Source organism: Mustela putorius, unplaced genomic scaffold, assembly GCF_011764305.1.
Source record: "Mustela putorius furo isolate JIRA1106 unplaced genomic scaffold, ASM1176430v1.1 tig00000224_pilon_pilon_pilon, whole genome shotgun sequence".
NCBI classification, from domain to species: domain Eukaryota; kingdom Metazoa; phylum Chordata; class Mammalia; order Carnivora; family Mustelidae; genus Mustela; species Mustela putorius.
Window position 1 is genome coordinate 29942508 of NW_025421321.1, and position 27387 is coordinate 29969894.

Here is a 27387-nt window from a genome sequence, read left to right on the forward strand (position 1 = left end):
TCTGCCCATTGTGCCTGGCGCGCAAGGGGCTAGTGTATCCGGACCTGGAGAGTCCCAGCGCGAACCGGGAGCCGAGCGGAGGTGGAGGAGATGGCTTCCCAGCCACCTCCTCCCCCGAAACCCTGGGAGACCCGCCGAATTCCTGGGGCCGGGCCAGGACCAGGACCTGGGCCCACTTTCCAGTGAGTGTGGGATTTTTCTGGCCGCGGGTTTGGTGGGCCGAAGGGGGGACTTGGCAGGAGACGGTTGAGGCCGTTGTTGCGCTGCGGTGTCCCCTCCCCCTCTCAACCAGCCCTCAACGTTGAGGGGTTCAAGGTAGGGACGAGACGCCAGTGTGGGGAATTTCGATGTCAGACAGCTGCTTCTGACTCGACGGTTCTCGATGCAGATAGTCTCCATGGGGCCCCTGGGAGCCTCACTGGGTCCCCGAGCTTGGGAGAAAGGGGGCGGCTTCCTGCTCCTTTCTAGTAGCGGAACACTGAGACAGAACCGCTTGACCCTCTTAAAAGCGTTAGACTTTTGGTCTTTTCGCTGATGAGAATAGCTGGCATTTGCCCAGCACCGGCTGGACAGGGAGCAAAGTCTCCCCAGAGCTTTCGACAACCTCTCGAGAAGTTGGTGAAAGCCCAAAAGGTCGCTTTTACGCAACTGGAACCCAAGACTCTACATTTTGCGTTGTTTTTCAGCATAACTCAGCAATGTTTTGGATTGGAGAAGCAACTTGAAAGCGGGAGTTGTTAACTGCAAGGCTTATGGATGGACTTTGGGTGCAGAATAGTGTGTCACTTTTCTAAGGCCTGCGTGTTTTTTGTTTTTAATGAGTGTTTAATGGGGAAAAGGGTAAAAGAGAATGAAGGAGAAGAATTTCACATGCTTGTGTGCTTCGTGTTGGGTCGATCTGGACATCGAAATTTAGATGAGATTCGAATGGCAGATCGCCTACCATAGTAGGTTTAGAAAATCCCTAATATGCTGGAAAGTATTTCTGCAATGTTCTAAAATCTTGTAATCCTTATTTAAGTATCAAGATGCTTGAACACATTAGCAACTTAATTTAATAGCTATGGATAGATATATAACAAATAAAAGCTTTAATTATACTGTTAAGCTGGGCGACACTTTCTGCTACCTTTTTTATGCGAGATTTGATTTTTTTTTTTTTTAATTTTTGGACAATTCTTTGGAAGACAGGTTTTATACTTTGGCATCTTGTTAAAGTTCTGTTTGTGTAAAATTAACCATTTTCCCACTTTTTTTCATTGTGAATTTTAAACACGTAGACTGGTAGAGTGTAAGAGTGAATACTTGTGTATTCACACTTAGCTTTAAGAAAATTTTTCCAGGGGCACCTGAGTAGCTCAGTCAGTTTAGGGTCTACCTTGGGCCCAGGTCATGATCCCAGAGTTCAGGGATGGAGCCCTGCATTGGGCTCCCTGCTGAGCAGGGAGTCTGCTTCTCCCTTTGCCCTTCACCCTGCTCTCGCTTTCTCGCTCTGCTCTTTGTCAAATAAATCTTTTTTTTTTTTTTAAGATTTATTTATTTATTTATTTTACAGACAGAGATCACAAGTAGGCAGAGAGGCAGGCTCCCTGCGGAGCAGAGAGCTCGATGCAGGGCTCTTTCCCTGGACCCCAGGATCATGACCTGAGCTGAAGGCAGAGGTTTTAACCCACTGAGCCACCCAGGCACCCCAAATAAAATATTTTTTAAAAATTAAAATTACAGAAACAGTTAAGCCTCCCACTATTTCTTGCTGTAACTACTGTCCCTGTTTGCTGTTTAGTGTACCCAGTTATGTTTTTATACTTTATACCTTGGTCCTTAAGTTTGTTTGTTTTATATATATGTATATATAGTGTTTAGTGTGTTTTCAGAGTTTAAATAAATATATTCAAAGTATGTATCATTTTGCAAAATGTTTTTCCATTACATACTATTGATTTGAGATTTAGCTTGTTCATACATACAGCTGTTGCTCATTCTAATTGCCGTAGGATATTCTATTATATAAAAACAAACTATTCTAAGTATTAAAGTATTAATTATGTATTTAAAACTGCTGCAGTGACCATTCTTTTTTTTTTTTTTTAAGATTATTTATTTATTTGAGAGAGAGCGAGAGAGCTTGAGCACGCACGCATCAGCAGGGTGGAGGAAGGGAGGGAGAGGGAGAAGCAGACTCCCCACAGAGCAGGGAGCCTAATATAGGGCCTGATTCCAGGACCCCAAGATCATGACCTAAGCCACCCAGGCACCCCTGCAGTGACCGTTCTTGTGCCTTTCTCCTTGTCCACATTTTCAAGGGATTTTCTAATAATGTGTTAATGGAAGTGAATTACTTGGTGGGAGGTACACTTAACTTCAAGTACTAACTACTGCCGCATTGCTCCCCAAAGTGGTTATATACCAGTTTTTACATTTTCACTAGCTGTTTCAGTTTCTCTACATTCATTCTAACACTGATGATGTTATTTTTTAGTTATATATTTGCCAGTCTAATGGATGTGGAATGATATTTAATTTTTAATTCGCACTTCTGGTTAGTAATAAGATTGAGCATCTTTTTGAATATTAAATTAGCCATTTGGAATTTTCCTGTTGATATTTTTTGCCCACTTCTTTATTGGCTTTAGGTTTGCTTATCAACTTGTTAAGAGTCCTTTGTTCAGGGCGCCTGGGTGGCTCAGTGGATTAAGCCGCTGCCTTCGGCTCAGGTCATGATCTCAGAGTCCTGGGATCGAGTCCCGCTGAGCAGAGAGCCTGTTTCCCTCTCTCTCTCTCTGCCTGCCTCTCCATCTACTTGTGATTTCTCTCTGTCAAATAAATAAATAAAATCTCTTTTTAAAAAAAAAAGAGTCCTTTGTTCATACTAATTATATTTTTGTTTGTATGTTTTCAATTTCTTTCAGTCTGTGGCTTGTCTACTTTATTTACATTCATGTTCACTTTTGTTGTACAGATACTTCTAATTTATAGCGAAAATTTTCATACTTTGTGTTTTTTATGTCTTGGTTAAGAAACCCTTTCTGGAGCGCCTGGGTGACTCAGTAGTTAAAGCCTCTGCCTTGGGCTTAGGTCATGATCCCGGGGTCCTGGGATTGAACCCCGCATTGGGCTCTCTGCTCGGCAGGGAGCCTGCTTCCCTTCCTCTCTCTTTGCCTGCCTCTCTGCCTGCTTGTGATCTCTGTCTCTCAAATAAATAAAATCTTTAAAAAAATATATTCTGCATTTCACATTAATATCTTTAATCTACCTGGAACTGACTCCGTTGTACAAAATCAGTGCAAAATAGAGATTATAATCCCCCCCTCCATGGGGATAATTATCCCAGTACCATTAATTTATCTATTCTGTACTAGTTTATAATGCTATCTGCATCCTATTAAGTTTTCCTAAATGTGTGATTCTGTTCGGGGGACTTTCCTATCTGTTCTGTTGGTTTTTCTATTAATATGCTAGCACCACTCTGTCCTTTCTTTTTTTTTTTTTAAAGATCATTTTATTTATTTTAGAACAAGCAGAAGGAGGGGCAGAGGGGGGAGGAGAGAATCTCAAGCAGGCTCCATGCTGAGGGACCCCTGCTAACAACCCTGAGATCATGACTTGAACTGAAATTGAGTCAGACTCTTAACTGACTGAGTTTCCCAGCCACCCCTACACTGTCTTTTTAGTAAATTCTGATACCTGCTATGTCAATAGCCTCCACACATTGCTATTCTTCAGAATTGCCTTTGTTACATTTACCCTTTATAAAAAAGACTTACTGGGATTTTTATAAGAACTTCATGAGAATTTGAACCTTTTTTGCCCTAAATAATGTTTTATAAATATCTCCATGAAGTACTTTTCCATCTTTTATATCCAGGATAAGTCAGACTTAATTTGTTCCAGTGGTTTAGTTGAAGTTCTGTTGTGTTTCATGCTGACAGTCCTATGTACAAATAAGCCAGCATAGATAACCAGCATCCTTGTATTGCTCCTGGCTTTCATCAGATTGCTTCTGAAAACTCACCGTTAAGGATAATGTTTGCTTTTTTGTTTTTAATAGGTTTCCTTTTGAACCTCTGTCTCCTTACCTTGCTCATATTTTTATTATGGAGTATTAAATTTTATAAATGACTTTTATGCATTTATTGAGATAATCATATGTATTTTTTAAATTTGAAAATGTTTATTTCATCCGTTAACTTTCTAGTGTTGAATCATGAGTAAATTTTTGGATGAAATTTACTACTTAATTGTGATTATTTTGTAAAATACAGTGTTGATTTCTGTTCTAATATTTTAAGATCTTTGCATATATATTTCTAGATAAAATTAGCCTGTAATTTTCTTTCTTTGTACTTTATTTTTTTGGCTTTATATCCAGGTTGTATAGCTACGGAATTTTTTCTATTGAGTCTAATTTTTATTCCTTTATAGGTAGACTGTTCTTTCCTTAGTAGGCTTTAAGATTTTACCTGATACCTTGGTTCCCTGCAACTTTATTATGTCCTAGTCAGGTGTGAATATACAGACATGTATATTTTTTCCTCCTGCTTAGTACCTACATTGTTCATGCTCAGTACCTATAATATTTACTCTAATAATTCAATCTTTCTTTAGTGTAGGAAAATTTTCACTACTTATATCTTTTAAGCCCTATTATTTCCCATCTCTTCTTCCCTGAGTCCTATTAAACATTGTATCAGGAATAGTTTCTGCTAAAGTACCAATGTATGACTTACTCCACTTTCTTGTTTAGTTAATAGGAAGTCTAGAGAGTCTAGAGTCTGCTAATTCAACATTGTTTTTAGGGGACCTACATTTTTCCTGGCTTCCTTGTTGTTTTCTTTAAGCCTTCTGAGAGTTTGGACCACTTATGTCTTATTCTTGCTTCTTTGAAAGGAGTCTCTTTTTTCCTTTGGCAGCTTTAAAGATTTTTCTCTTTGTTTTTCGTTTTCAGCAATTATACTTTGTTGGGGCCTCAGTGTGAACAGTTTCGTTGTGTTATTTGGGATGGGAGTCACAGAGATACTTACATCTCTCATTCATTCATTAATTTTAGAAAGTCTCAGCCATTGTCTCTTCAAATAGTGCTTCTGCCCATCAACTTTTTACCCCTTTGACTCCCAGCTCCCTATAAGCTGTTTATTTCACTGTACAAACCATAACTTAAACTCCTTTCTATGTGTATTCTTTTGATACTCACGGGTATTTTCTTCTGAGCTCTCTTCTGGTTCATGGATGTTTTTCTTTCATAGGGTCTAATCTGGTACTGAGCCAATCATTAAATTCATAGTTTAATCTTATTTTTTAGTTTTAGAATATCCATTTGGTCCTGCTTTATAGTTTCTATTCTCTGCTAAAAAAAAAAAAAAAAAAAAAAAATCTCAATCTTGTCTTTTTTTCTTTAAGATCTTAGTCATAGTTTTTTTTAAAGTCTCTGCCTAGTAACTCCATTATCTGGACCCTTATGGATCTCTTTGTATTATCTGATGTTTTCCTATTTTTTTTTTGACATATAGTTTAGTGTTCACATAGGCCAAATTATTTTTCAGTGAGAGTTGGACATTGTATGTAGATAATTTAAAGCAATTTGAGGCCTAGGATGCTGGCTGTCTCGAGAGTTTTACCTTTGACAGGCACCTTTCCCCACTAGCAGTGTAAGATCATTTTAATGCCTTCAAGAATTGAGCCAGTTTGAAGCTGTGGTTTTAATTCCTGCCAGGGCTAGCTTATTTCTTATATACCATTTTCCCCTTATTCCTAGTACATGACCCTTTAAGGTCCCAGTCTGAAGTGTGGGTTTTTACATTGGTCCTCATCTTTACAGGTTCTGAACTCTAGTTTTTGTCTCCTGAGCACAGTGAGTCTATTGAAAGCTCTGCATAGCTTCTTGTCCTGTCAACCATCTCTTCCAGGTTGATGCTTGTACCTTGAGAAACTTTTCAAAATAGACTCTGAGTTTTTCTTTCTCCTGGATATTAACTTCTTAATTCCTCAATGCCTTGTTCTTGCATGTTTTAAACAGGTAATGTTATATTTTTTTAGCCTTTCTAGTTTTTTTAGTGGGAAGATTAGTCTGATTACCTAGAATGCTATTACTTGAAGTGGAATTCCCCAAGTTCTGTATTTTCCACCGTGTTCCTTTATGTACAACAACTAATTTTCTTCTCCCTTGCAGTTGCAGGACAATTTCTGTGACTATGAGCATCGTGTCTAAGATTTGTAATGGATTTTTTCATCTTTACATGTTTTTATTTCATTTCAGTTCTTATTTCATAGATGTTATTGCTTCATTGAACTCTTTGACTATTTTAATGTTTGGCTGTTATATAAAATTTGTTTTTCCTTGAATGAATTCTCATTCTTTTTTTAAATTGATATTCAATTAATTAACATATAGTGTTTTATTAGTTTCATAGGTAGGATTCAGTGACTCATCAGTCTTACATAACACCCAGTGCTCATTACATCACATGCCCTCTTTAATGTCCATCACCCAGTTACCCCATCTCCTAGCTCCCTCCCCTCCAGCAATCCTCAGTTTGTTTCCTATGCTTAAGAGTCTCTTACAGTTTGTCTCCCTCTCTGATTTCTTCTTGTTTTATTTTTCCCTCCCTCCCTCTATGCTTTTCTGCTTCATTTCTTAAATTCCATATATGAGTGAAATCATATATCTCTGACTGAGTAATTTTCTTAGCATAATATCCTCTAGTTCCATCCATGTCATCGCAGATGGTAAGATTTCTTTTTTGATATCTGAGTAATATTTTACTGGGTGTGTGTGTGTGTGTGTGTGTTTATGTGTGTTTACTACCTCTCCTTTATCTATTCATAGACATCTGGACTCTTTCCGTAGTTTGGCTATTGTGGATATTGCTGCTATTAACATTGGGGTGCAGGTGCCCCTTCAGATCACTGCATTTGTATCCTTGGGGTAAACACTTAGTAGTGTAATTGCTGGGCCGTAGGATAGTTTTATTTCCAACTTTTTAAAAGATTTTATTATTTATTTATTTATTTATTTGACAGAGATCACAAGTAGGCAGAGAGGCAGGCAGAGAGAGGGGGAAGCAGGCTCCCTGCTGAGCAGAGAGCCTAATGCAGGGCTCGATCCCTGGACCCTGAGATCATGACCTGAGCCAAAGGCAGAGGCTTTAATCCCTAAGCTACCCAGGCGCCCCTATTTTCAACTTTTTGAGGAACCTCCCTATTATTTTTGAGAGTGTCTGTACCACTTACATTCCCACCAGCAGTGTAAGAGGGTTTTCCTTTCTCTGCATCCTCACCAACGTGTGTTGTGTCCTGACTTGTTAATTGTGGGGTGGTATCTCATTGTGGTTTTGATTTGTGTTTCCCTGATGCTGAGTGATGTTAAATATTTTTTCATGCTTCTGCTAGCTATCTGTTTGTCTTTGGAGAAATGTCTGTTCAAGTCTTATGCCCATTTCTTGATTGGATCACTTGGTCTTTGGATGTTGCATTTGGTGAGTTCTTTATAGATTCTGCGTACTGACCCTTTGTCTGATAAAATATTTGCAAGTATCTTCTCCTATTCTGTAGGATGTCTTTTGGTTTTGCTGACTGTGTCCTTTGCTGTGCAAAAGGTTTTTATCTTAATGAAGTCCCAATAACTCCTTTTTGGCTTTGTTTCCCTTGCCTCTGGAGATATGTGTAGCCAGAAATTACTGCAACCAAGGTTACAAAGGTTGCTATCTGTGTTCTTGTCTAAGATTTTGATGAATTCCTATCTCACATTTAGGTCTTTCTATCATTTTGAGTTTATTTTTGTGCATAATGTAAGAAAATGGTCCAGTTTCATTCTTCCGCATGTGGCTGTCCAATTTTCTGAACACTGTTTGTTGAAGAGACTGTCTTTTTTCCATTAGATATTCTTTCCTGCTTTGTCAAAGATTAGTTGACCATAGACTTGAGAGTCCGTTTCTGGGTTCTCTTTTCTATTCCACTGATCTATGTATCTGTTTTTGGGCCAGTACGATACTTTCTTGTTGATTACAGCTTTGTAATAGAATTTGAAATCTGAAATTGTTATGCCTCCACCTTGGTTTTCTTTTCAATATTCCTCTGGCTATTTGAGGTCTTTTCTGGTTCCATACAAATTTAGGATTATCTTTGTTCCAGCTCTGTGAAAAATGTTGATAGTATTATGATAGCGATTGCATTGAATGTGTAGATTGATCTGGGAAGCATAGACCTTTTAACAATATTTGTTCTTCCAACCCGGGAGCATGGAATGTTTTTCTGTTTCTTTGTGTCTTCTTCAATTTCTTCCATGAGTGTTCTATAGTTTTCAGAGTGCAAATCCTTTACCTCTTTGGCTAGGTTTATTCCTCAGTATCTTCTGGGTTTTGCTGCAATTATAAATGGGATCGATTCCTTAACTTCTCTTTCTTCTGTCGCATTGTTAGTGTATAGAAATACAACTGATTTCTGTGCATTGGTTTTATATCCTGCCATGTTGCTGAAATCCTGTATGAGTCCTAGCAATTTTGGGGTGGAGTCTTTTGGTCTTTCCACATAGAGTATCATGTCTTTGCAGAGAGTGAGAATTTGACTTCTTTGCCTATTCGGACATCTTTTATTTCTTTTTGTTGTCTGACTGCTGAGGCTAGGACTTCTAGTACTATGTTTAACAACAGTGGCAAGAGTAGACATCCTTCTTGTGTTCCTGAGCTTAGGGGGAAAAGCTCTTAGATTTTCCCCGTTGAAAATGATATTTGCTGTGGGTTTTTCATATATGACTTTTATGACATTGGAGTATTGTTCCCTCTATCCCTACACTGTGGAAAGTTTTATTCAAGAAAGGATGCTGTATTTTGTCACATGTCTTTTCTTTGTTTATTTAGAGGATCAGATGGTTCTTGTCCTTTCTTTTATTAACATTGTATATCACACTGATTTGCAGATGTTGAACCACCCCTACAGCCCAGGAATAAATCCCACTTGGTCGTGGTGAAAATCCTTTTAATATATTGTTGAATGTAACTGGCTAGTATCTTGGTGAGAATTTTTGCATCCATGTTCCTTAGGGATATTGTTCTGTAATTCTCCTTTTTGGTGGAATCCTTGTCAGGTTTGGGGATTAAGGTAATGCTGGCCTCATAAACAAGTTTGGAAGTTTTCCTTCCATTTCTATTTTTTGAAACAGCTTCAGAAGAATAGGTATTAATTCTTCTTTAAATGTTTGGTGGAATTCCCCTGGGAAGCTGTCTGGCCCTGGACTCTTTTTTGTTGGGAGACTTTTGATTACTGCTTCAATTTCTTTGCTGGGTATGGGTCTGTTCAGGTTTTCTGTTGCTGCTTCCTTTTTCAGTTTTGGCAGTTTATATGTTTCTAGGAATGTATCCATTTCTTCCAGATTGCCTCTTTTGTTGGCATAATTGCTTATAATTGTTTGTATTTCTTCAGTGTTGGTTGTGATCTCTCCTTCAATTCATGACTTTATTAATTTGGGTCCTTTCTCTTTTCTTTTTGATAAACCAGGGGTTTATCAATCTTAGTCTTTCAAAGAGCCGGTTCTTAGTTTCCCTGATTTTTATTCTTGCTTTGTTTTGTTTTTATTTCTATATCGTTGATTTCTGCTCTAATCTTTATTCTCTTCTCCTGCTTGGGTTAGGGTTTATTTGTGTTCTTTCTCCAGCTCCTTTAGGTGTAGGGTTATGTTGTTTATTTGAAACCTTTCTGTTTCTTAAGAAAGGCTTATATTGCTATATACTTCCCTCTTAGAACTGCCTTTGCTGCATCCCAAAGGTTTTAAACAGTTGTGTTTTCATTTTCATTTGTTTCCATGAATTTTAAAAATTCTTATAATTTCCTGGGTGACCCATTCGTTCTTTAAAAAGATGGTTTTTAACCTCCATGCATTTGTTTTCCTTCCAAATTCCCTCTTGTAACTCAATTCAAGTTTTAAAAAGCATTGTGGTATGAAAATATGCAGGTAATAATTCCTGTTTTTTGGTACCAGTTGAGACCTGATTTGTGACCCAGTATGTGATCTGTTCTGGAGAATGTTCCATTCTGTTGCTTTAGAATGGAATGCTCTGAATGTATCTTTGAAGTCCATCTGGCCCATTTTTTCATTCAAAGCCCTTGTTTCCTTGTTGATCTTCTGCTTAGAAGATCTGTCCATTGTTGTGAATGGGGTGTTAAAGTCCTCTGCTATTGTTGTATTATTATCAATGGGTTTCTTTAATTTTGCTAATTGGATGACAGGCTGCTCCCATGTTAGGGACATAAATATTTATAATTCCTAGATCTTCTTATTGGATAGACCCTTTAATTATGACATAGTGACCTTCTTCATCTCTTATTACAGTCTTTAGTTTAAAATCTGTTTTGTCTGATACAAGAATGGCTACCCCAACTTTCTTTTGGTGTCCATTATCATGATAAATGGTCCTCTGCCCCCTCACTTCTTTTCTTTTCTCTTTCTTTTTTTAAGATTTTATTTATTTATTTGAGAGATTATGTGAGTGAGAGAGCACAATCTGGGGAGCAGCAGAGGTAGCATAACAAGCAGACTCCCCAATGAGCAGGGAGCTCGACATGGGGCTCGATCTCAGGACCCTGAGATCACAACCAGAGGCAAAGGCAGCCTCTTAACCAACTGAGCCACCCAGCCGATCCCCCTGCCCCACCTCACTTTAAATCTTTAGGTGTCTTTGGGTGTGAAATGAGTCTCTTGTAGACAACATATCTATGGATTTTGGTTTTTTGTTCAATCTGATTGGGGCATTTAGCCCATTTACATTCAGAGTAACTATTGGAAGATATGAATTTTGTGCCATTGTATTACCTGTAAAGTCACTGTTTCTGTATATTGTCTGTGTTACTTTTGGGCTCTCTCTTCACTTAAAGGATCCCTTTTTAATATTCCTTGCAGGCTGGTTTAGTGATCACAAATTCTTTTAGTTTCTGTTTGTGCTATAAGCTCTTTACCTCTCTGTTCTGAATGATAGCTTTGCTGGATTAAGCATTCTTGGCTGCATATTTTTCTCATTTAGCACCCTGAATATATCATGCAAGTCCTTTCTGGCCTGCCAAGTCTCTGTGGATAGGTCTACTGCCAGCCTTATCTTTCTTCCTCTATAGGTTGATGACCTTTTGTCCCAATCTGCTTTCAGGATTTTCTCTTTGTCTTTGAAATTTGCAAACTTCACTATTATATGTCAAGGTGTTGACCTATTTTTATTGATTTTTGATGGAGGTTCTCTTTGCCTCCTGGACTCAAGTGCCTCTTTCCTTCCCCAGACTGGGGAAGTTCTCAACTATAATTTGCTCAAATATACCTTCTGGGCTTTCTGTTTGTCTCTTGCTCTCTTTTCGCTTCCTCTGGGACCCCAATTATTCTAATATTGTTTCACAACACTTGGGAACTCTGCTGCACTCAGGCACCCCTCTTCTTTCTGTGACCCCAGGGATCCTGAGACCACACTGTCCCATCCAGGACTCCACCTCCTTTGCCACCTGAGCACCTTTTAAGGCAAAGATATCCCCTACCAGAGCATATTTCTAAAAGTTCCAATTTTATACTTTGATCTTTATCACTTTCCCGTAGCCAGCTTATGGGAGTGCCCTTCCCCCACTCTTTATATTCTAATGCATCACCTCAGATTCACTTCTCTTCGCCTGCTGCCTTGCAAAAAGTGGTCACTTTTCTATTTGTAGAATTGCAGCAATTCTTTTTTAGATGTCTGGTTGAGTTTGATATCTATCTAGCTAAATTTCATGGACTAAATGAAACTAAGAGTCCCCTACTCAGCCATCTTCCAAAGAAGCTGAATTTTTATTCTAATTGTTGATTTTTGTTAGTTTGGTTTCTTTTTAGTGTTATTTCTTCTTTATGTGTCTTCTTGATATGTTTGTTTTGAATAGGTTCTGTTCTGTTTCCTTTTTGAGTTTTTTAGTTGCTTCCCTTCTTCTTCTTTATTTACCTCTTTCTGTCTAGTAGGTTTCCTGTTGTCTCTCCACCCTCCCATGTAAGAACAAGCATAAAAATGGTAGCTTATGGGGCGCCTGGGTGGCTCAGTGTGTTAAAGCCTTTGCCTTCGGCTCAGGTCATGGTCTCAGAGTCCTGAGCCCCTGCTCAGCAGGGAGCCTGCTTCCTCCTCTCTCTCTCTCTGCCTGACTCTCTGACTACTTCTGATCTTTCAAATAAATAAATAAAAATAATTTTTAAAAATTAAAAAAAAATGGTAGCTTAGATTAAGGATATCAAAGATCAAGTTACTGAGTCAGTTGTTAACTTGTTTCATTTCCTGCACTTGAGACATTAATCAAAGTCTTACCCTTCATAGTTCTGTAACTTTCTAAAAATCTTAAACTATTGCTAGCAAATTTATAATTGCTTTTTAGAAGCCAAGGTATTGCACTCCAACTCACATCTTCAAGGAATGAACTAGTTCCATTTGTTTTTGTTTGGTTTGGTTTGGTTTGGTTTGGTGTTTTGTTTGTTTGTTTTTAAGAGAACCAGTGAGGTTTCTTTTTCTTTTTTTTTTTTTTCTTTTTAAGGTTTGTATTTATTTGACAGTGAGAGAGCACAATCAGATGGAGAGGGAGAAGCAGGTTTCCTGCTGAGCAAGAAGCCCGATACAAGGGCTCAATCACAGGATCCTGGGATCATGACCTAAGCCGAAGGCTTAACTGACTAAGCCACCCAGGTGCCCCAAACTAGTTCTGTTTGAGTGGAGCACTTTTAGTTCTTGTTATTTCCTAGAAACTTATGTCCTGGCTGTCACTGCCTGATTTCAGACCCAGAATTGAGTAGGCCCATAGCTTCACCCCTATAATCATCTTTATATTTCTGTTTAGTTTCTATTTCATAAATCTAGATATGCCTATTTATTATTTTTGTTTTATCTGTTATTGCTCCTACTTTAGAGTAGAGCTGCTTTATGAAAACTAGAAAATACTACACTATTTCTTAGTCACTATTTCTTAAATTATTTCTTAATCTTTTCTTTAAATTCTTTTTGAAGTTCGGTTCCACTTTTTGTGATGTGATACAATATGAAATAAACAAAACCTATGAATTATTCTTGCCAAAAATGTTAACCTGATTCTAATTAAACCTTTAGATGCAGTGTTTAATTTAACTGGAAATGTAGCGGACAGAGATATATTTAAACAACATTTTGGGGTTTCCTGCATGGTTTAGTCAGTTAAGCATCCAGCTCTTGATTTCGGCTCAGGTCATAATCTCAGGGTGATGAGGTTGAGCTCTGTGTTGGGCGGGGAGTCTATTTGAGATTCTTTCCGTCTGCCTCTCTCCGCACATGAACTCCCCTCCCAAAAAAAACAAACAACATTTTGGGGAAACACAGATCAACAAATATAAGATATTCTCAAACAAAACTGACTCAGGTTGCCTGGATAGCTCAGTCGGTTAAGCATCTGCCTTCAGCTCAGGTCATGATCCCAGAGTTCAAACCTTGCTCAAACCCTGCTTTGGGCTCCCTGCTCAGCGGGAAGCCTACTTCTCTCCTTCCAATTACATGGTGCTCCTCCTGCTTGTGTGTGCACATTCTTACTCTCTCTCTCTGTCAAATAAAAATTTTAAAAAATGAATAAAATGGGCTCTACTCTTCAAAAAGTCAAGGACATTTAAAAGAAGCAGGATGGGATGCCTGGGTGGCTCAGTTGGTTAAGCGGCTGCCTTCGGCTCAGGTCATGATCCCAGCGTCCTGGGATCGAGTCCCACATCGGGCTCCTTGCTTGGCACGGAGCCTGCTTCTCCCTCTGCCTCTGCCTGCCACTCTGTCTGCCTGTGCTTGCTCTCGCTTCTCTCTCTATGACAAATAAATAAAATTTAAAAAAATAAATAAATAAATAAAAGAAGCAGGATGATTCTAATTTAGAAGAGATGAGGAAACAACCAAATACAATGTGTGAACCTTAATTGCACTTTTGTTCAAAGAAAACCACAGTAACTTAAAAGACATTTGACTCTTACAACTTAATGATAAAAAAGCAAATAACCTGATTTTTCAAATGGGCAATATCTCTGAATAGACATTGCTCCAGAGAAGAGCTAAAAGTGGCCAGTAAGCCCATGAAAAGATACTCAACATCATTAACCGTCAGGGAAATGAAAAACAAAACCACAGTGAGATACTACTTTATACCCACTAGGATGGCTGAAGTGAAAAAGATGAATAATAACAAGTGCTGGCAAAGATGTGAAGAAATTGGAACACTCATACACTGCTGGCAGGAATATAAAATGGCCCAGTTGCTTTGGAAAACAATCTGGCGATTCCACAGAAGGTTAAGCATAGTTACTGTATAATCTAGCAATTCCATACCTAGGTATATATACCCAAGAGATAACAAAAACATATGTCCACATAAAAATTTTTATATAAATGTTCATAATAACAGTCATAATAGCCAAAAAGTAGACACAATGCAAATGTCCATCAACTGATGGATGGATAAACATAATTCAGCAATAAAAAGGAGTGAAGTACTGATAAATGCTACAAAATGGATGAACCTTCAAAACATTATATAAGGTGAAAGTAGCCAATCACGAAATACTACATATTGGTATGATTCATTTACATTAGATTCTCATTATTTGCATTTGCAGATTTTCTTACTCACTAAAATTTATTATAACCCCAAAATTAATACTTCGGGCACTTTCATGATCACTCACAGACATGCACAGAGTGGCAAAAGATCTGAGTCATCTCTCAGCTGAAGTTGAACAAAGCAACCCTGTCACTTCTTTTTTTTATGTATTTATTTGTCAGAGAGAGAGAAAGTGTACAAGTGGGAGGGCAGCAGGTAAAAGGAAGAGAAGGAGCCACCCCACTGAACAAGGAACCGGATGTGAGACTTGATCCCAGGACCCTGGGATTGTGACCTGAGCCAAAGGCAGATGCTTAACTGACTGAGCCACCCAGGCTTCCTGAGACTTGGGGTTTTTGTTTCCACTTTATGCTATAAAGAGGTATCCTTTTCACAATTTGATGGAGGCCACATTTTTCATATTTTGGTAATTTTGCTGTTTTAAAATGTCCCCTAACCATAATGCTGAAGTACATTGTTTCCCCCAGGAACAATGATTCCATATTTGCTAGTTTAATGTTCACAGCAACTTTACAGAATGACTATTAAAAATAAGAATTGACGATACATGAGATATCTAGAATAGACAAATCCATAGACACAGAAATTAGATCAGTTTTTACCTAGTATTAGGACTAGAACAGGAAATAGGTAGTGATTGCTAATGGATAAAGGATTTCTTTGTGAGATGATGAAAGTGTTCTGGAATTACATATTTTGATGGTTGTACATCTCTGTGAATATACAAAAAGCTCATTGAATTTTATACTTCAAATAGCTCTTTATACTTTAAATAGCTAAGGTCATGGTATATGAATTTTATCTCATTAAGGCTGTTTAAAGACAGTTGATGGTATTTGTTATCTGTTGTCTGTTCAAATGTTTAAAGACATTTGAAAGTAATTGTTATCTGTTGAATATCAATTGGATAATGATGAAATTGTTAATTTTTAGAAATGGGAAAATGGTATGGTTTTGTATGAAATATCTTTGTTCTTAGAAAATACATGCTGAGGTATTTAGTAGTAATATATCAAGTTTAGGGACGCCTGGATGGCATAGTCAGTTAAACATCTGCCTTAGGCCCAGGTCATGATCCCATGGTCCTACAATCAAGTCTCTTGTGGGGCTCCCTGCTCAGTGGGGAGCCTGCTACTCCCCTCTGCTTGTGCTCTCCCTCTCTCTCTCTCTCTCTCTCTCTCTGACAAATAAAATCTTTATAAAAAAGGGGGGGTATCAAGTCTACAAGTTACTTTCAGTGGTTCAAGAATTTTTTTTTTAAGATTTTATTTATTTGAGAGAGAGCATACATGTTCATGAGCATGATTGTGGGGCAAGGGAGAAGGAAAAATAGGCTCCCCACTGAGCAGAGAGTCCTATGAAGCAGTTCAATCCCAGGACCCTGGGATAATGACCTAAGCTGAAGGCAGACACTTAACTGACTGAGCCACCCAAGAGCCCCTGGTTCAAGAACTTTTAAAAGACTAGAGAGTGAGAGAAAGAAAACAAATACAGCAAAACAACAGCGGTTATTGAATCTAGAGAGAAGGAATATTGGTATCCATTGTACTTTCAACTCTTTTTGTGTTTGAAGTTTTTCAAAATACGAAGTTGGGTTGGGAGACTTTTGGCACATTTAGCACTGAATATACATCTTTTGTTATTCAAAGTCATAGTCCTGCTTAGTTGTTCTTACAGAAAGAACAGAAAGCCAGACTATATGTGGAAACTGATTATACTTGTGTATGCCAGAAATAGGCAGCATTCAAATCAGAGAAGAGTAAGAGGAAAACTTTCTTTTTTTTCTTATTACATATTTACATTTAATTATAATTTTTAAACTATCATATTCATTGAAATTTATAAAATAACAAGGATATATAAAGAAAAAATCTGTATTGATACTCTAGGTGATATATGTGTTTTAAATATTCACTAAAGAGAGGCTTCAGCATAGTGTTTGTGTCAGTACCTGTTATATGCTAAGCACTGTAGTAGGTGATGGTGAAACAAGAGTAACTCATGTACCTGTTACATGAGCTCATTGGTAGAAGAAGCAGACATGTATAGGAATGTAAGATACTGTATAATGATGGGCAGAGAATTATGGGAAGGGCTTCTGATGATGGCAGAAGCATTAATTTAAGGGGGGGGGGAACCCTGTTGAGGACAAATAGAAAAGCTAAGCAGAATATAAAAACATTGGCTTAAAAACATCTGCTTGAATGCATTATAGAACAAATAAGAAGGTAAAGATTTGTGGAGCCTAGATCTAGAGAAAGATGGAAGTCCACAAAGGTGAGAGTGGATTCACATAGAATCTGCTACTCATTCCAAAAGCAGTTTGGATGATGAGAAACTAGACTAGAAGAGTACTTTTGACAGACTCTTGGAGCATGGTTAGAGTCTAGTGGTCTAGAGGTGCTGATAAATTACCCACACCTTGAGTTATCACCCTGAAGAGATACATCTAAGTGAGGGTATAAAAGAAGCAAACGGGCCCTTAACAGGAATATAAGCCCAGCTTCAAATCTTTTCCATTCCCAAAATTAGATTAAGGATATCATGAATTGATAATTGCCTTAACAGCCTGCCCAAAGTAAACAAGAGGATAATTAAGAAACCAGTATCCAGAATGAAATATATCTGGAGGAAGAGAGCATCATCCAGGGACTCAAATTATTGCTACAGTTCTTTGTGTATATCTGATACATAAGCAAAACCAAATAACAGGACCCAGAAAGACATTAGATAACAGAAATGGAAATTAAGTGTAACAACAGATAAAAAACAGATTCATAGGGGCTCCAGAAAATGGAGTTACCAAAGAGACTTTAAGTTAACATTGTTTTTAATATGTTGAAGGCAATCAATAGAAGGAAACATAAGGAATTTTGGCAGATGTTTGGAAACTATTAAAAGGAAAAGGAATATCTAGGATAAAAAAATACAGTAGCCAAAATTAAAAATCATTGGGTTTAACCACAGATTAGACATTGCTGCAGAGAGAATTAGTGACTTAGAACAGTGTTCTAAGTGTGTCCTGCGAGAGTATGGACCAACTGTTGTTTTTCAAACTGTGTAATAGCAGTCCACAAAATAATGAAACTTAGGCCAGGATGTAAAGAAAGCAACATTTGACACTGAGCATACTGTTTAGTTTAATTAGCATTAAGAATACATTGATTTACATTATGGTACAAGATATTTTATTTTGTGGTAGAATGGCCCTTGAATAGCAGTGACCTGAAGGATAAGAAGAAAATATCTGGGGCGCCTGGGTGGCTCAGTGGGTTAAGCCGCTGCCTTCAGCTCAGGTCATGATCTCAGGGTCCTGGGATCGAGTCCCTCAGCGGGGGGCCTGCTCCCCTTCCTCTCTCTCTGTGATCTCTTCCCTTCCTCTCTTCTACTGTGATCTCTCTCTGTCAAATAAATAAATAAAATCTTTAAAAAAAAAAGAAGAAGAAGAAGAAGAAAATATCCAACATATTTTTGCACAAAGAGACAAAGTACAGAAAATACAGAAAGGAAGGGAAGAAATTTAGGGGATGAGGCAAGGTATAATTTACAAATAGAGAGGATAGTCTGATAGCATTTGTTGTACTTTACTCATTATAAATGGGAACATATGACTTATAAATTAGCAGTGGTCCACAGACCTTATTTTAAGTAGCACTCAAGAAATTGAATTTATAATTAAAATCATAATCTTGATAGATGCTGAGAAATCACTTGATAAAATTGGGTGTTCATTCATGCTAAAAACTCAGCAAATAGAAATGGAAAAGGAACTACTAAATTTACAGCAGCCCTGTAGCAAACATAATAATCAATGGTGACAGGTTGAGACCTTTCCCTTTGAGATCAGGAAAGAGACTGTTATCACTTCTATCCAAGATTGTATAACATGTCTGAGGTATAATAGCTTAATCAGAGCTGTAAGAATTGAAAAAAGAAGAAATAAACCTTCCGTTATTCACATACAAAATGATTGGAAATCCTTAAGATTTTTTGAAAATCCGGGCGCCTGGGTGGCTCAGTAGGTTAAGCCGCTGCCTTCAGCTCAGGTCATGATCTCAGGGTCCTGGGATCGAGTCCCATATTGGGCTCTCTGCTCAGCGGGGAGCCTGCTTCCCCCTCTCTCTCTCTCTGCCTGCCTCTCTACTTACTTGTGATCTCTCTCTCTCTGTGTCAAATAAATAATCTTTAAAAAAAAAAAAAGATTTTTGAAAATCCATTTGAATAAAAAACAAGATTCCTGGATACAAGGACTATATTTTTTTAATGCATTATTTCTATGTAATAGTATCAAAATGAAATTTAGAAGACACCATTTACAATAGCATCAAAAATATCAAGTATGTATGAATAAATTTAGAGAAAACCTGCCACATGGAAACTATATAAAACATTATGGAGACTCAATAAAGTTATCTTTAAAAACCGTTATTGAGAAAAACCTTTCAGAGACCTAATAAATGTGAGTTGAAACTCACTTGATGTGGTTTATCTCAAATTAACCTGCAGAATCAGTGTAATCCCACACAGTCTCAATAGGGTTTTGTGGGGGAGAAGGTGTAGAACTTCAAGCTCTGATACTAAAATGTGTGTAGAAATTTAAAGGGTCAAACAGCCAAAACATTCTTGAAGTTGAAGAACATTATAGGAGGACTTGATTTATTGGATTCTAAGACCTATTATAAAACTATAGTAATTAAGATAATGACATTTAGGTGCAAGAATAAACAGATACATGGTTGTACCCAACTCTGAGAAAATAGATTAAGAATACTTCTAATAATGCCGGCATAAGTAAACAAGAAAATAGCAAAGTTTAGTCAGCTGTTTTACTTCTTCATTTTGTTTTAAGACTGAGATTCTAAGCTTGTGGATATTAGTGACTGTTTCTTATTCTTACACATCTTCAGGAGATCTGTTGTTAACACTGGATCTGTAAGAAGTATTTAATAGTTACTTTGAATTGAATTTATTATGTGCTTAAGTTGCTATTTTGAATCTTTATCTGGTTTTAGATCTGCTGATTTGGGTCCTACTTTATTGACAAGACCTGGACAACCTACGCTTACCAGAGTGCCCCCACCTATTCTTCCAAGGCCATCACAGCAGACAGGAAGCAGCAATGTGAATACTTTCAGACCTGCTTACAGTTCATTTTCTTCAGGATATGGTGCCTATGGAAATTCATTTTATGGAAGCTATAGCCCTTATAGTTATGGATATAATGGGTTGGGCTATAACCGCCTTCGTGTAGATGATCTGCCACCTAGTAGATTTGTTCAGCAAGCTGAAGAAAGCAGCAGAGGTGCATTTCAGTCCATTGAAAGTATTGTGCATGCATTTGCCTCCGTCAGTATGATGATGGATGCTACCTTTTCAGCTGTCTATAACAGTTTCAGGGCTGTATTGGATGTAGCAAATCACTTTTCCCGATTAAAAATACATTTCACAAAGGTTTTTTCAGCTTTTGCGTTAGTTAGGACTATAAGGTATCTTTACAGACGATTGCAGTGGATGATAGGTTTAAGAAGAGGCTCTGAGAATGAGGACCTATGGGCAGAAAGTGAAGGAACTGTGGCTTGCCTTGGTACTGAGGACAGAGCAGCTAACTCAGCAAAATCTTGGCCAATATTCTTGTTCTTTGCTGTTATCCTTGGTGGTCCTTACCTCATCTGGAAACTGCTGTCTACTCATAATGATGAAATAACAGGTAAGAGTAGGAGAATGGACTCAAAAACCTTTTAACAGTCTCAAATTTCAAGAATGAATTTGTTAAGTTAGCATTCTTCATATTCATTTGTATTTAATATTTTGATCCAATTATATTTTCAGTTAAGAACTTGAAAACTGGAAAACAAATACATAGCAAAAACAGGCTTGTTGATTTATTTATTGTTTGCTTAATGTAACGGTACACATTGCCTGACTACCGTTTACAAGGTACTGAACTTAATGCTGTAGAGGATGCAAAGATACAGAGGACATAATTCCCTTACCTTTCTTTTTTTGGTTTTTGTTTTGTTTTGTTTTTTCTCCCTTATCTTTCTAATACTTATTGGCAGGGAAATGGCTAAGACAATACACAGGTATTTGTAATTTTGGCTTGAAGAAAAAGAGAAAGTTCATAATAGATATCCTAGTGAACATATTGTTGGATCTTATATGGTGTTAATTATAGAATTTACTTTGGGGGGTACTTTTCTCTTGGCAAATAAATTTATGCAGTTTATAAACCATATTGAAATGTAAATCCTAACCCTTAATCTTAATTCTTAATTTGGTTTGTAGACAATACGAACTGGGCAAGTGGTGAGGATGACCATGTAGTTGCTAGAGCAGAATACGATTTTGCTGCTGTATCTGAAGAAGAGATTTCCTTCCGTGCTGGTGATATGCTAAACTTAGCTCTGAAAGGTAATAAAGCGTGAATAAATTGGAATTATCCATGAATTTTTTAAATTTGTAAATAGAGTATTAAAAACTGCAACAAAGAATCTTGGTCATTGTTAGTTAACTCAGAAGTAGTTGCTAGGATTTCTCTTTCGTGTCAGTTTAGAACTTCCAAACCTGGGGGTCTGGGGGTGGGGAATGCCCAACAGGTTTGTTCCAATAATAATTCACTGAGATGAGGAAAGATTTTGTTCATATAATCTCTTCTAAACTCAAAACTTGAATTCAGATTCTGATAATTCCCACACAAAGACATGAAGTAAGCACTATATGTAATAAATCTAACAACCCAAAGAAATTATCCAGTGTCATGTAAGTATCCCCGTCAGTCTTTGATTGCTCAGACTGGTATTGCTTTCTTTTTTATTTGAATAGTGTTTACTTCAGAAACTCCAACATGAATATTCTAGGAATTACTCTCATGAAGTATTAAAGAACCTCAGCAAAAAATTTATATACATCTCAGGTTTATTGTTAGACCAGGTCACTAATAGTTTTTAATGGCTCCAGACAAAATGGCCTTTTCCCTTTAGCTTTCCCCAGTAATGATGATCAGAATTTTTAATGGATTTGGGGGCGGGGGGAAGAAAAGATTTTTGTGTGTTTGTGGGGATTGAGGTTTGCTAGGAAAAGTAACATTTTGTTGGTAAAGATACTAGTGATAATAACAGCTGTCCTTTATAGTACAAGGCACTATAATTGCATTTAACCCTTATAATAATGATACATCTTGCATTTAACCCTTATAATAATGATATGATGTGGGTACTCTTATTATACTGTTCCTATTTTACTTATGAGAAAACTCAGAATGACTAAATTGTCTAGGATCACAAAGCTGAGATGTGATGGAACTAGACTATGAACCTAGGTTTGTCCCACTTCAGAACCTATATTTGTGACTAACTATGTGATCTATTAATGGAAACTTGAGCCTTTAATTAGTTTTAGTCATTCTTTATATAGGGAAAAAATATTGTCAACGTTCACATTATTTGATTATTATATAAATAATTGAAAAATATCGATCAAATTTGCTAAATCTCTGCCACATCCTTCAGACACAAAATCTAGGCTTCTAAGTATTATATTTATGGGTTTTTTTCTAGTGAAAATAGCACTTTCAAATAATTAGTTTTAACTAATCTAAATAAAATATTAAAAAGTTCAAGTGTGGTTTCTTTTAATTACATTATACTATTTAAGGAAAATTTTATATCTCAAATTATTTGTCCACTAATGATGCTGCTTAACTCTGTGGCTTTGCTTCTTTGCTTTTCTCCATTGCTCACATAAAGTACGTATGAGCATTTAGAACAAAATCAGTCACAGACATGGTTGATTTTAGATGTTTTATTTTTTTCCCCCATTGTAAAGTATTAAACATAAAAATGTCATATTGTGCCTGACTTACAGTGTTGAATTAAAACTGAAAGTTAAACAGCTTATTAAAGATACAGGCTATCTTGAAAGTACCAAAATACAAAATTGAATATACTAAAAAACCTTTTCTTCTTTAAGCTTAGAGTATTGCCTTACCTTTTTTTTGTTATGTGGCTAGAGTTAACTGAGGTCTTTATCTTTGCCCATCTTAGATTAAAATCAGCAGTATTCACTTTCTTGAATTGTTCATCATGAGGGCGCTTGACTGGCTTGGTTAAGCATCCAACTCTTAATATCAGCTCAGGCCTTGATTTCAGTGTCATGAGTTCAAGCCCCACAGGGACTGCATGCCAACACGGAGCCTACTTTAAAAAAAAAAAAAAAAGAAAGAAAGGGGGCGCCTGGGTGGCTCAGTGGGTTAAGCCGCTGCCTTCGGCTCAGGTCATGATCTCAGAGTCCTGGGATTGAGTCCCACATCGGGCTCTCTGCTCAGCAGGGAGCCTGCTTCCTCCTCTCTCTCTGCCTGCCTCTCTGCCTAACTTGTGATCTCTCTCTCTGTCAAATAAATAAATAAATCTTTAAAAAAAAAAAAAAAAAAAAGAAAGAAAGAAAGAAAGAAAGAATTTTTCATCAATAGAATGAATTTTATGTAGTATATAAAGAAATTTGTCATGTATAAAGGTACATATTTTCTACACTTGCTCTTAACTTCTTTTGAGAAGGAATGAGAAGTTCATTTCTTAAATTTCAATTTAAAATATGGACGCCTGGGTGGCTCAGTTGGTTAAGCAGCTGCCTTCGGCTCAGGTCATGAACCCGGCGTCCTGGGATCGAGTCCCACGTCGGGCTCCTTGCTTGGCGGGGAGCCTGCTTCTCCCTCTGCCTCTGCCTGCCATTCTGTCTCCCTGTGCTCACTCTTTCCCCCTCTCTCTCTCTGATAAATAAATAAAATCTTTAAAATATGGAAAACACTGATGTTAGTTTTAGCTTTTGGGAGAACTGAATCTCCTTACTCTATGAATGGACCAACTGATAGAAATTGATGTTCTTTGAGGTTGAAAATGTATTTGGTAAGTATAAAATAAAAAGTGTAAATTATAAGAAGGGATCCTAGAACTGGTAAGCCTACTAATCATTTGATTTGGAATATATATATTGTTTATATATTTTAGTATGTAAGTGTAACACAGATTTTACTTAATATTTTGTTATCAATATTTTTTGGACTCCAAAGTGTGTTATAATTACAAGGCTGTCTTTTCTTCCATCAGAACAGCAACCCAAAGTACGTGGTTGGCTTCTGGCTAGTCTTGATGGTCAAACAACAGGACTTATACCTGCTAATTATGTCAAAATTCTTGGTAAAAGAAGAGGTAGAAAAGCAGTGGAATCCAGCAAAATTTCCAAGCAGCAACAACCTTTTAACAACACAACACTAACTAAAGGAGCCACAGCTGCTGATTCTTTGGATGAACAGGAAGCTGCCTTTGAATCTGTTTTTGTTGAAACTAATAAGGTTCCAGTTGCACTTGATTCCACTGGGAAAGGTGGAGATAAACAAGATCTTTGATATCTTTCCTGTTTGCCTGCAGTTGAACTATACTTTTTAAAAATTACTTCTTACAAAGAAATTAATCTACAATCCAATGAACACATTTGTTAACGGCTATTCCAGGTGTTTTGCTGCTAGAAATTATTAAAGCTGTACACTAGTGTGTTGGTCTGGTGACCTGGTTACATTTTAGAAGTTATTGGACCATGAGGATATTTGTTTCACCTAGATTTTAAGATTATGGAGACTGCTATCATCTTCATCTTATTTAAAATCCTATGTTTTATTGAAAATAAGATGATGAACTATAGAATACAGTGTTTGCTATAGTAGGGGTCTTAAATGCTTTTTAAAGTTAGAACTTAATTGATTTGGAATCCTCAGAAATTGAGTGATATATAAATATGAAAACAGGCAAAAGTCTACTTTTTTTTTTTTACAACTTTAAACTGAATAATAAAATTTTCTGATCTGTGTTATATCCAGTCTTGGGTTTGCTTTAGACAGTAATATGTTTTTACCTACCAACAATTGGTACTGTTACTTTTTATTGTATTTTTAAAAATTTATCTTGAAAAGTCACTTGAAGTATTCTGAAGGAGATGGTTCTAGAGTGATACTTAGCCCTTCTAGTTTTTCCTGCTAGTAAAAAGGCTGAAGTTTATCTTTCTTACAGATTATTTCAGTTTCTTCTGAGGATCGTAGAACTTTTTATCCCTTTACAATATGACTAGTTTTCATCCTGGGTAAATCAGAATATATGAAAGATTCACTTTCTTTTTCTCCAGCCAAGACACAAATCCTTTGAGTTTGCACATAACAATATAATCAGTTCTAGCAGTAATGATTTAAATCTTTTCATGGATTTTCTGCTTTTCTGTAGTGTAATTACTTTTTAAATTCCATAGTCAGGCTGTTCTTTAAACCTTGAAAATGTGTCACATTGGATACACATTTCTTTTAGGTTTAGTTTTTACTACTGAGACTATTATTAAAATGGTGAATTGCCATTTAGCATATGATAATACTATATGACTTGTTTTGTGTTTAATAATGACTTTAAATGCAGTTAAATTTCAGTACACTGAGTATTTCCCCACAAAATTGGAAAATCCATATACTTGCTGTGATCATACTACAAAATAATATTAGGAATACAAGTATACAAGAATACATTTACAGATATGGCTCAAAATGTGGAATTATTTGATATTTTGATTATTTTCATCTTTTTATAGGCTTTATGTTCATCAAATAAATAATTCTAGAACAGTTCACACAAAAGCATATAAGAACCAAATACATATTCAGCATAGAATTTTACTGAAGGCTTTTTGGGAACCTCTCTATTTTGAAAGGACAGTAGAAGTAACGTATAATTTAAAATATAAATATTGACCCCCATGCAGAAAAAAATTATTTAATAGTAAAATTTCTTTATCTTAGGCCTATTTTTTAACACCCAGATATTATTTAGTCTTCAAGTTGAGATAAAGTTTCTTGTATATTATTTTACATTTGTTGTGTTCTACAGTTACAGATTCTGCTTTTTTTGTTGTTGTTAGAGTAATTTATGGAAATTTTGCCCTTGAAACAATTTTCAATAAAACAGATTATTTAATTTGATGTTGAGACATCTAAATTGATTGCTAGAAATGAAGTGAGGGTGAAATGTTGAGACAGCTCTGTTTAGGTTAGAAAAGGTGAATCTCTAGGATAGAATTTTGACGACTTATTAAAGGTGTGTAAGGAGAAGAGTATAGCACAGAATGAAAGACAAAAACAATTTCACTTTTCTTTGTTTGGTTTTCAGCTAAGTACACTAAATTGCAGTATACATTATCTGATAACTATTTGTGTCTGAAAATTCCTTTTCTATTAGAATTCTGGAAAAGGAAAAAAGCAGAGAAATTTTATAGCCTTTTTTTATCATGACAGTTTTAGTATAATTTTTTGGATGAGATTAAATGTAATATTCACAGCTCTAATACTGTTTTTAGGAATTCATTTAAGTACTACTTTACAGAAATTACTAATTGAAACCAAAACATTTTCGATTAAATAGAACAATAAATCACAAGTTACAATAAGAAAAGTTTCATGTACATTTTTTTTTCTGATCATATTTTATCAGTTTAGAAAGGAAAAGATAACAGGATTATAAATTTTTATGTTTTAACATTTATTTGGATACTTGATTCAGTCTGTCATTATGTCATAATTATACATTTACTTGAACACAGCTGTCCTTTATCTTATGCTTTCTTTAATGGAAAAGGAACAGAAATTGTTCTTCAGTTAAAATTTCATTTTTAATAGGTTGTGGAGTTACTTTTACCGGACAAATAAAAGTATATTAAACTTGGTTGACACTTTTTTGGAGATAAACTTAACTCTTTTTGCAGGATTAAAATTAATATAAAAAGTGTATTTTTCTTCATATTGTGTATATTAACTACTGCAAACCAGTTCTATTTCCTTGTGATTTAAAGAAAAATATCAGATTTATATTTACATAATAATTACCTAGAGGGCTATAAATAAAACAAGACCACAAATCTAGGTTTTGGGAAATCTAGATATTAGTCTGAATATCACTGTGAACTTACTATAAGACTTAACTCACAATTATTTTTTGTTTCCTCATTGACAACATTGGGGATAGCTGCTACATCTGCCTCCTGAGAGAATGCTCTTAAAAAATGTAAAGCAAGGGTGGGAGGTTGGGGTACCAGGTGGTGGGTGTTATAGAGGGCACGGATTGCATGGAGCACTGGGTGTGGTGAAAAAATAATACTGTTTTTCTGAAAATAAATAAATTAATTTAAAAAAAGTAAAGCAAAATCAAAAGTACGACGTTACAGCAAGTATATATGTTTATATGTTTTGTAAATTTTTCTGTATATATTGAAACTCCTTAACATCCTGAAAAAGTTAGGAAGAATTCAGATCTATCTCGAATTTTAGAATTGCATATACTTAATTAAGAATCAAAGTTCACTTGTACTTACTTCACTTTGCCCAAGATGTAGTTGAAAATTATTTTGCTGAATACGAGAATGGCCTAATGCAGAAAAACACATTGGAATATTTATTCAACACAAGTAGTTTTGTTTTTTTAGCATTGCCTTGAAATGTTCTTTCGTAACAGTTTTTTATTTGGCTTATCTTATTTGGGAGAATGAACTGTTTCTTCACTGCATAACTCAGCAAATGCATGAATCCTTTGGAATACTTAACCATATGCCCCATGAATAGTTCTTCACATTTAAAGAAATAATGTTTAAACATTATTAACAGTGTTTCTGCTCGTGTAAAGTAAGTGTTTTGGTTTGTAAGGATCTCAGGTGTTCAGAATTGAGTCAGTCATTGGTCATACTCTTTATTTATGACACCCATATCCT

At 36.2% G+C, this 27387-nt stretch overlaps 1 protein-coding gene across 1 annotated transcript; it reads left to right on the forward strand.

The window, feature by feature from the left end:
• On the forward strand, positions 1–26365 carry PEX13 (peroxisomal biogenesis factor 13). The gene is made up of 4 exons (XM_004742020.2): positions 1–182; positions 19614–20308; positions 20887–21012; positions 23703–26365. The coding sequence occupies exons 1-4, from the start codon at positions 91–93 to the stop codon at positions 23999–24001; spliced, it is 1212 nt and encodes a 403-aa protein (XP_004742077.1). The 5' UTR covers positions 1–90; the 3' UTR covers positions 24002–26365.
• Positions 26366–27387: the final 1022 nt, after the last annotated feature.

Bases quoted from the DNA above. Each gene is read 5' to 3' on its own strand.
- PEX13 (XM_004742020.2), top strand. From the start codon at position 91: ATGGCTTCCCAGCCACCTCCTCCCCCGAAACCCTGGGAGACCCGCCGA. The intron at 20,309-20,886 runs GTAAGAGTAGGA...TTTGGTTTGTAG, and splicing joins TCATAATGATGAAATAACAG to ACAATACGAACTGGGCAAGT. The intron at 21,013-23,702 runs GTAATAAAGCGT...TTCTTCCATCAG, and splicing joins GCTAAACTTAGCTCTGAAAG to AACAGCAACCCAAAGTACGT.